General features: G+C 33.9%; 1 protein-coding gene across 1 annotated transcript; it reads left to right on the top strand.

The window, feature by feature from the left end:
- The first annotated feature begins 674 nt into the window (after positions 1 to 674).
- On the top strand, positions 675 to 10,626 carry LOC143613019 (uncharacterized). Its single transcript, XM_077086852.1, has 4 exons — positions 675 to 718; positions 810 to 1,002; positions 8,644 to 9,355; positions 9,509 to 10,626. Exons 1-4 carry the CDS (start codon positions 675 to 677, stop codon positions 10,624 to 10,626), a joined length of 2,067 nt encoding a protein of 688 aa, XP_076942967.1.
- The last annotated feature ends 360 nt before the right edge of the window (positions 10,627 to 10,986 follow it).

The raw sequence follows: 10,986 nt of genomic DNA, 5'->3' as shown, positions 1-10,986 counted from the left end.
TGTTTGTAACAAAAACCTGTTTAATTTATGTTATTTGAATTGGTAAAGTTGAATAGTCTTTTATTGAATGATCTATGTTCATCACAAAATACTTCAATTCACCAAAAGTTTATTTGAATTGGTAAAGTTGAATAGTCTTTTATTGAATGATCTATGTTCATCACAAAATACTTCAATTCACCAAAAGTCAAATCAAAATCTTTTTGTATCACAACCCCATTGATTTAAAAGTTTGGTGAATTGATTTATTGGTTTCAGACTTTTAATTAAAAATGGTTTTTTTTCAATAAAAATACCAACTTGATTTAAAAATATGGTGAATTAATTTATTAGTTTGTTTCTTGAAAAATAATCTAACTGAAAGTCCGTATTTTTTACACACATTTTCACCATTTTACATCCATATAGAATATTATAAAGATCTTGAAATTATGATGCTTTGACAACAAGTAACCGAGAGGGTTGATGTTTTTGTGGAAGATAAAACTGTTATACCTTAACTGACATTATGTCCGTAGAGAATTGCATGCACGTTTGGTTCGAATCCAAAAATGGAGAGTTTGTAGCAACCATATCCTATTTTGTAGGTTCGTTACGCTTATAAAATATGTTTTTAACATGTTTGACCCGCAAACAACATTCTAGATTATAAACTGCTCAACATCAAGATACCGATGGGATCGCTTATCAAAGACGGGATAAGCGTTTTGGTTTATAGGTAAACATGCATGTTCTTGATGTATTGAATATTTTATGAACCATGTATGGATATACTAATTTTTGTTCAAAATGTTCTTCATTAAATATAGTGGTGATCGTGATTCGGTAATTCCATTGATGGGGAGCCCAACTTTGATCAATCTACTAGCTACTGAACTGGGATTCATAACAACAGTACCTTACCGAGCAGGGTTCGAAGGACAACTCGTATCAACCAAGCATGAACCGGTTACAGAGGTTGCCATGAGAACAAGCACTTTATTGGAATTTATTCTCCATCACGTACATATTTTTGACAAATTACTTATTTATTAATGCATATTTCTATATATATAACATGGGCTAAGTGAATACGATGTTGTTAGCCGCATAAACTTACACGATAAACCAGTCAAAACTATGTAGTTTTTATCAAAATACCTCTTATTCAATTTAATCTTTTTCATTTGAAATCTTAAATTTATAAATAGAAATTTTTTATCTTCTCAAATTATAATCTATTATAATTGTAAATTTTCTCCAAAGTTCTCTATTAATTTTAAGGAGATTATATGTAAAACTTGAAAAACAAATTTATCCATTAAAATCACACACCCCATTTTGAAAAATCTGCAGAACGTTATCTTTTCATAAATCGTACATTAGTGCTTGCGTTTCTTGATTTATTTTATATTTTCTTTCAGATTAGCTATGTATACTAACTTAATGAGGTTATATATAATATATTATCTAAATAATAATAAAAAGAAAATGGGTTTATCCAATAAAAGGACAAAAACTCTGTTTTAGAAAACCCGCAAAAGGATTTTTGGATGAAAATCTCTCCAAACAAGGATTCCGTTCAAAGAGTTGCCCTTTGTGACCTTAAATATGGAGGTGATTTTAATTAAAATAAAATAGGTCTTTTAATCAAGTTAATCATGCTTGATTGCACGACTAACAACATCGTATTCAATTTTCCCTTATAACATTTATCAATATAGCAAAAATCATTTGTGGAACTAATATTGGACATATTGTTTTGATCCATATATGATCACAAACTCCAACAGACAACAAAATAACATTTAAGTTTCAAAGATGACAGTTCCCTTGCAGTATGTTTCGCGATGACCATAAACAAAAAGCCAAGGTCAATCATTGTCTATGGTTGGTTTGTACTTGAAAGAACTCGTGTTCTCACACGAACAACTATATGTGGTCTTATTGAGAGTTACAAGCAGACATAAGCTAAAATTTTTGATTATGATAAACAACAAGGTATATTGATCAATACAACCACAAATGTAGTATCCAAGAAAACTTTTACTTATTTGTAAAATTTTTGTGTAATGTTTGTTTTGTACTTTCTGTAATTTTAACACAACTTGTAATTGTATTAACAATATGTAATAATTGTGTTGTTAATTGTGTTTTGGTTAATGTTTGAAGTTTATAATTTTTCATCAATTATCCGTATAATACACGGGACTCAACCTAGTATAATGATAAAATAACAACAAATTTATCTAATACATAAAACATATTGATGAATACATATTTACACAATACCTTAACCGCAAAACACAATGGTAAATAATAAATATTACACAATTGCCTAAAACAAGTGTTGCAAAAATCTCGACTAAGCACTGATTAATCCTGATTAGTCGCTAGTCCCCACTTCGTGGATTAATTTTGGGCTAGTCGGCCAATAAATTGGTCAATGGTCAAATCCAGCCAAAATGACAGTTTCTGATGAGATTCCGACGAAAATCAACGGTTTCCGGCAAGATTCCAGCAAAACAGCGGTTTCTGGCAAGATTCCAGCAAAAACCAGCGGTTTCCAGCGAGATTCCGGCCAAAATATGTTTGTGTATGTATAAAACTAAAAATTACATATAAAAATGTGTGTGTATATAAAACTAAAAATTATACATTAAAGTCTGATCCAATTAATCCCGATTAATCGCTAGTCCCCACTAGGGGTGTTCATAGTCCGATTTTCACGAATTTTAGGTCAAATTGTGAACCAAACCGTTAGTAACAGTTTTTGATTTTGTAAACTAAAACCAAACCGTTGAACTCTTAAACCGAACCAAACTGAAACATTAATAACGGTTTGGTTCCGGTTTGGTTTTAGGGTTTGGACTTGTTGGGGTTTTATACAAAATCTCCAAAATAATTCATGACATTTAAATGTAATTTACAAAAAGGATAATATTGAAATGCTAGTTTTAGCTTTTACGTTTAGGATTTGGGTTAGCCCACTTATTTTTTTTTACTTTTAACTTTTATTCAAGTATGTGTATGTCTATTATATAATTGTGTATATATTTATGACATAAAATATTATATATATATATATATATCATATGGTCCGGTCCTGTCCGGTTTTATACGGTTGGTTTTCGGTACAAACCGTTCGTTACGGTTTGAAAATTTTCAAACCAACCGATTGAAAGTTCAGAAAAAAAACCAACCGTGAAATCAAACCATTGACCGGTTTGAATGGTTTTGCGGTTTCGAACCGAACCATGAACACCCCTAGTCTCCACCTTACCGCCTGACTGGAGACTAACGATTTTTACAACACTGTCTAAAACATAAAACACTGTTATAAATACACATTACACTTGAACACACGTTTTCAACATTACGTGCTTGCTCTTTAATATTGTTGGAGCGATCATCATTGATATCAAATATTGAGGTGTTGATCAACATTGACTTTTTTAATTCATGTAATGAACTCAAACAATAGATGTCGATATTAAATAAACATTGATAAAAATTTATTGAAACACTACATAAATACAAAACAAAAAAAGGTTAAAGTACTTGTTATGTTTTCTTATTTATACTAATTTTCATCGTTCGCTCAACTTTCATCATGAGATAACAAAATGCTCCTTTTAGCAGCTCTAAAGTATTCAAGGGACTCGGAGGAAGTATGGTCTGAACTTTGATTTCTTATTATGTTTTCTTGTTTGTACCAATCTTCATCGTTTGCGTAACATTCATTTTCAGATAACGAGATGCTAGTTTAAGTAGCTTTAAAGTGTGTAAGGGGTTCGGAGGAGGAGGTATGGTATGGCTTGGTTTAAATGTTTTCGACTTGAATTTATATAAAATTATTAAACACGCTACAAATTCAAAAATAACTTTGATTAAAGCTTTTATTGTTTATACAGTTGCAGTTGGGTCTTTATCACAAGTTTATAAAATTCTCTCATACCTGTATATTAGAAACAAAATTGGTTAAAACACCAACTCGTTAATAAACTTAAAAGTGGGAGTGGGAAATTGTGTGGTGGTTCTTTGAAATGACTAAAGAGTATCAAACTAATTTCTATCTTTTTCAACTATACAACCATTCAAATTCAAATATTCACTCACACCTAGAGGTGCACAAACCGGTTTTTTTAAAAAAACCGGTTCGGTTATTAACCGGACCGGTTTTTTTGGCCCGGAAAAAAACCGGTTCGGTTAATAACCGGACTGGTTTATAACCGGTTTTTGTCTGTCAAAACCCTAACCGGTCTAACCGGTTAGGACCGGTTTAGAAACCGGTTAGAACCGGTTAATAAACCGGTTTTTTTATTAACCGGTTTTTTAATAACCGGTTTTTAGGTTAACCGGTTTTTTTTTTTTTTAATAACCATTATTTTTTCACAGTATAAACAAACCGGTAACTACAAGGCAAACCGGTAACTACAAGGCAAAACGGACTGACCGAAGCCATTCTTTGCTTTCGTTGTTAGGGTTCTTTGCTTGGAAGATGAGTATGAGTGTGTGTTGGTGAATGTGTTTTCAACAAACCAAAGATTAAAAACACATAACTTTCATTTATAGTTTTTACATTAAAAATACAAACATTAAATCGTTATCGCATATTCGCGTTTGGAGTTGTATAATCGAGTGTGATCTAACCAATACCCAACCTAAACTATATATAGATGTTTGTGGGGGTAAAATGGTAAAAAAAGAAAAAAAAACGGGCATATAGCCGTTATACAACGTTCAAAAAACCGGTTTTTAACCGGTTAACCGGTTATGGAGAAACCGGTTAACCGGTTTTTCCACAACGGTCAAAAACCGGTTTTTTTATAAACCGGTTAACCGGTTTTTCCATAACCGGTTATTAAAAAAAACCGGTTTTTCCTTTAACCGGTTTTGGATCTAAAACATGTAACCGAAATACGAACCGGCGGTTTGTAAACCGGTCAAACCGGTTTTTAAAAAACCGGTTTTCGTAAAAACCGGTAAACCGGTTCCCCAACCGGTTTTTTTGACCATCTCTACTCACACCTACAACCCAGCCTAACTCAATTAATATTTTATTTATAAAGTTAATTTATTATAAATATTTATCAAAAATAAAATAAAATAAAATAAAATAAAAAAGTTTGTATTTTATAATGTTAATCAAACTTTTCAATTTTCAAGCTTTTCAAACCCAAAACTAACAAATACAAAGTACAAACACCACCACTAGCACAACTGAAAACAAATTTTACTGCATATAATTTTGAAGTAAGAAGCTTGACAAGGATTCCAACAAACTATATGCAAGTTTTTCGTATTCAATATTGATGATGATGATGATGATGAAATAAAATTTACAAAAAGTCATAGTAAAAGAGTATAAAAATAAAAAGAAATTATGTGCTCCTCAAAAATAAAATAAAAGAGTAATTTCAAGAAAAGCTTCAAAGGTTTTACATTTTGACATGTTAATTAAGACAAATTAGAACCAAAAAGATGGAAAGATTTTGAGAACTTTAAAAGAACTTAACTCACCTCATTGAATGGAGAGGAACTGAAACTTAGAAATATATCATGTATGCAAACTGTAATATCTTCGACCAAAACCTCATGGTAACCGGCTATCACACCACCATCACTCAGCCACCCTCCACCACCCTTCATATATACCACCGGATATTGTGCTCTTGATAACGGCAGAGGTGGTGGGTGTGTTATTGATGGAGTGGTGGTGTTGGATTTATGGGGAAGAAGTGTTATGTGGAAACACAAAGTGACAAAACAGAGTCAAGTGGTTATTTATGGCTTAGTCAACATTTGAGAGTACCATCTGCCAAACACATTAGGTATTTATGGTTTAAGTCCTAACCTTTGTAAGTTGAACAACAATGTCCAAATCTTTGTATGATGGGGGCTAGTTTTGCAAGTTTAATCAAAAGGGGCTGGTTTTATTATGATCTTGTGATAGTTTAACTTGATTGATGTCCATACATTGTTATTTTGTTCAATAATGCTTATTAGTGATTGTCAACCAATGTCATCTATACGACTATACGTGTAGTTAACACATTTAATATGAAGTTACCGTTAACGTGAGAGGTCAAACCAATATTTTTTGCGTGTATTCTACGGTTCATCCTCCTTGGATTTGAATATTACCAACGTTTTATATGGTCTATAAAAATCTGTAAATTGAGAGTGCTAATTTAATGAGGTTATGAATAGAAATGACAATCATGTTGAGTTAGTAGACTGAAATTGATACAATCTAACATGACTTAAATATTTAATCAAATCAGAGACATAAATCATAACTTAAACATATAATCGTTTAACTCAAGCACATTCAGTATAACTCGTTTACCTAAAAGTTTACCTAAAAGAATGTAACAAGATGGACGAGTGTGAATGATTTGTAATCAAGTTACAAACGACTAAAATTAGTTATATAATTGTAAATGAGTTATACAGGGTGGTGATCAAATCTATAACTTATTATTATTTGTCTAGTTAGGCTATCCTCTATGGTGGGGGGCATCGAAGCCCCTCCCCAGTGTCACGTAACCACCGGGGGACTTCGAAGCCCCAACCAATAATGCTCCGATGTGGTTTAATGCTCATTGACGTCCATATATATATATATATATATATATATATATATATATATATATATATATATATATATATATAGGTTAAGAGAGCAAAGTCACCCAGCATCGTAACAATCCTACACACCGCGCCTCACCATCCGTGCCCTCCTCCCGGCGGTGTTTCGCGCCCTCTGCACACCAAGGTCGCCCTCCACGGCGCCCCATAGCAGAGGGTCTTAGGGCAAGGGTAATGGGGCTTGGTTGAGGGGGATGGGGGTGATCCAGGTGGCTACCTAGGTGGCTCGCGCACACTACTACACCACACAAGTAAACCGGGGCTCGGACGACCCAAGTGGTCCGAACCACGGGGCTTGAACAAGCCTTTGAGCATGGGGTGGATTAAAAACTTGAGGGTGGATCAATCAAGCCCCACTACACTCTATGGGGCTTGATCCAGGGTCATGTCATCGCCTACGTGTCGGGTTTTGATTGGATCACTTGGGGCTCAACCAATCCCCATTACCCTTAACCTTATAAACAAGCTAACATGTGGGGCCTGCTTAATTGTAGTACAACCAGACTCGTTTAACAACCCAAAATTAGTAATAGTCTTATTGTCATTGTACACATACACTTTCACTTTTTCAAACCCCACAAATGCAACCCAAGTTATGAAACTTGTAAGGCTGAAAGCCTGAAACCTATCAAAGATGTTGATGGAACATCATAATATTTAATGACCTATAATAATAAAAATAAATAAATAAAAAGGAGGAGGATATATAGTCTTTTTATATTTGTTTATATTTTATTTATTTAATGGTTAGACAAAATTATTCAAACATAACTCGTTTATTTATGAATTAGACCGAAAAATCCATAACCTGATTACTTAATATGTATGTATAAGAAATTAACAAGCTTAACTCTTACATGTTATATACTTTATTTTACTATAGATGCCAGGGGCGGATCTACGGTAGTAACGGGTGGTTCCGCGGCGGATCTACGGTAGTAACGGGTGGTTCCGCGGAACCACCCGAGTTTCGAAATTATAGTGTATTTATATATAGAAAATAATAAAGGAACCACCCTATAAATTATACAGGAACCATCTTAAAAACATATAAAGTGCATGCCCGGCTGGTAGTTTGTGGGTTTTGTAACTCGGAGGTCGCAGGTTCTATTCCCGTTTTTAATAGTTTTTTTTTTTAAGTTACCCTAACTGATGTTAGGGTTTTTTATAACATAAGCAAAGCAGCTGCAGTGCCTCTGGCCTCTCTTGAGTCTCTTCGCAAATCGCAAACAGGCAACCAACAACACTACAGCACGCAGCCAGCCACTGCCCAGCCCACTGACCACCGTCCACCGCCGTCCGCTGCCCACTGACCACCGTCCACCCTCAGCCACTCATGCTGCCCACTGCCCACTGACCACCGTCCACTGCCCACTGACCATCGTCCACCGCCGTCCCTATCAGTCTCGAATCCTCCCGGCTCCCACTTTGAAGGTAATAATTTATTTTTAAATGTTAATTGTTCATAAATCATAATTGTTAAGTGTTATTAACACTTAACCGTTAGATTATTGTTCATAATTGTTAGGTGTTATTAACTACTTAATTGTTAAGCTATTTGTTAAATTTAGTTTTAGTTTGTTAGATTATTGGTTTTAATTTGTTAGTTTGTTAGTTTTTGTTAGTTTCTTAGTTTTAAATTTGTTAGTTTGAAATTGTTGATTTGTAGGTATTTTGAATATGAAGAAATATTATCAAAGTGAACCATCGAACCTTGGATCATCATCTTCAAGTAGTAACCCATTAAAAATAAATTTGGATGATCTACCATGGGATCCTTCCGAAAGGCAACCAATTTCATCTTATCACCCAAGTCAAAAAGATGAAATTAGACGGGCATATCTACTTAGAGGTCCATGTCAACCAACCGGGCATGATTGTCCTCTAACAAATTTTAGTGGTAAATTAAGACGCTTTAATGAGGAATGGTACACTAGTGAATTTGGAAATTGGTTGGAATATAGTGTCAAAGCGGATAAAGTGTATTGTTTGCATTGTTACTTGTTTAAGGAAAGTGGACAAAATGATGCATTTCTAAGTGAAGGATTGCGATGTTGGAATAGGTGTCGGGAGAAATTTAGCAATCATGTTGGAAAAATCAATAGTTTTCACAACAAAGCACGTAAAAAGGGGAAAGACTTACTTAACCAAGCTCAGTCTATACCTGTGGCCATTGATAAGGGAATAGATCTACATAAAAAACAATATAGAATCCGATTACATGCTTCGGCTAGACTTACCAAAGCATTGTTGAATGGTTCATTAGCTTTTCGTGGTCATGATGAGTCTGAAGAATCTCTTTACAGGGGAAATTTTATTGAGTTCTTAAAAGTGTTTGGAGAACTAAGTGAAGAAATTGGTAAGGTTATATTGGGTAATGCTCCCGGGAATAATCAAATGACGTCTCCATCAATCCAGAAAGAACTTTGTAATTGTTTTGCAGAAGAAGTATTAAAGAGGATATTTGAAGAACTTACTGATGATGTCTTTTCCATATTAGTTGATGAATCGAGAGATATTTCTAAAAAAGAACAAATGGCTGTGGTTTTAAGATATGTTGATAAATTAGGATTTGTGAATGAGCGATTTATTGGCCTTGTTCATGTTATAGAAACAACCGCGTTATCTCTTAAAGCTGCAATTGATGACCTATTTGCTCGCCACAACTTGAGTATTGGTAGAGTAAGAGGCCAAGGATATGACGGTGCAAGCAACATGTCCGGTGAGTTTAATGGTTTGAAAGCTTTAATTTTGAAAGAAAATTCTTCGGCATATTATGTTCATTGTTTTGCTCACCAACTTCAACTTGTTGTTGTGGGCCTTGCAACCAAACATTATGAGATTTACAGACTTTATAAAGAATTATCAAATTTAGTAAATGTTGTTGGTGGATCTTGTAAAAGAATAGATTTGTTAAGAGAAAGTCAAAGAGAAAGTTTGGGATTGAATTCGGAAGTTGAAACCGGAAGTGGAAAGAATCAAGAATTGTCACTTGCAAGAGCTGGGGATACACGTTGGAGTTCTCATGAAAAAACAATTCTCTGTTTGCTTACTTTATATCCTAGTGTTATTGACGTGCTTGAATATATAGAAAAATCGGGAGAGTTTTCAAATTACCAAAATGAATCACGTGGGCTTCAAGAATTCATAAAAACTTTTAATTTTGTATTTTATTTACATTTGATGAAATACATCTTGGGTGTTACTAACACATTATGTCAAACGCTTCAAAGAAAAGATCAAGATATGTTGAATGCAGTTAAGCTAGTTAAGTTAACTGATGAAGGCCTAAAAAGGTATCGACTTGAAGGTTTTGACTCACTTTTGGAAGATGTCACATCCTTTTGTGAAAAATATGAAATTGAAGTGGTTGATATGGAAGCCGAGTATGTTGACCCGAGATTTAAAAGAAAGAAGACCGGTATCACCAATCGTCATCATTATGTGGTTAATAATTTCAACAAGGTTCTCGATATGCAAATTCAAGAGCTTGGAAGCCGCTTTAATGAGGTAACCACTAAATTGCTTACTAATATGAGTTCTTTGAGCCCGTCTTGTAATTTTAGTGCCTTTAGTAAAGTAAACTTGATAAACTTGGCCGAGATGTATCCATTTGATTTTGATGAAAAGGATAAGCTTGTATATGAACTTGGCCACTATATTACTAACGTGAAAGAAGATAAGCGGTTTTCCAACTTGAGTGGCTTAGGTGATCTTGCTAAAATGATGGTGAAAACAAGATTACACATTGATTATCCGTTAGTGTATCGTTTAATAAAGTTATCATTGGTTTTGCCGGTTGCAACGGCAAGTGTTGAAAGATGTTTTTCTTCAATGAAGAATGTGAAAACGGATTTGCGTAATAGGATGGGTGATGAATACATGAACGATTCTTGCATTTGTTACATTGAAAGGGAATTCCTCCAACAAGTTTCGGTTGAAGAAGTAATGCAACGATTTCAAAAGATGAAGACTCGTAGGGAACAACTATAAGCATTTTTTTTAATTCATAAAGACTATTGTATTGATATTATGTGTTTTTTAATTTCTAATGACGGTGTCTCTTTTATTATTTTATCGTATTTTTATTATGAACCGACCCGAACCTCAAACCGACCCGGATTTTTATATACCCGACTCGGTGAAATTGAAACATATAAAAGTAGTGCACCATCCAAAAAAAATTCCTGGATTCGCCACTGATAGATGCTGGAAGATTATGTAAAAGCCAAAAGGTAAGTGTGAACAATGAAGATTGTTACCTTTGGAAAAGAATAGACATACCACTACTATTTGTTTTCTTGTGCTTTTGATGCAGCGGTAAAATGATAACGAAGATCAAATCACGTTGAT

This window comes from Bidens hawaiensis, unplaced genomic scaffold (assembly GCF_021521415.1).
Source record: "Bidens hawaiensis isolate Kalapana, Puna unplaced genomic scaffold, B.hawaiensis_p1.1 tig00036411_1, whole genome shotgun sequence".
NCBI classification, from domain to species: domain Eukaryota; kingdom Viridiplantae; phylum Streptophyta; class Magnoliopsida; order Asterales; family Asteraceae; genus Bidens; species Bidens hawaiensis.
The sequence above is the reverse complement of the archived record's forward strand: the minus strand, read 5'-3'. Positions and strand labels throughout refer to the sequence as shown.

What these genes read in the sequence shown, in the direction of transcription:
- LOC143613019 (XM_077086852.1), top strand. Translation starts at nt 675, where the DNA reads ATGGGATCGCTTATCAAAGACGGGATAAGCGTTTTGGTTTATAG. An exon ending in ATAAGCGTTTTGGTTTATAG is followed by an intron (nt 719 to 809) that starts GTAAACATGCAT and finishes CATTAAATATAG; the next exon opens with TGGTGATCGTGATTCGGTAA. An exon ending in TGGAATTTATTCTCCATCAC is followed by an intron (nt 1,003 to 8,643) that starts GTACATATTTTT and finishes TACTTGTTTAAG; the next exon opens with GAAAGTGGACAAAATGATGC.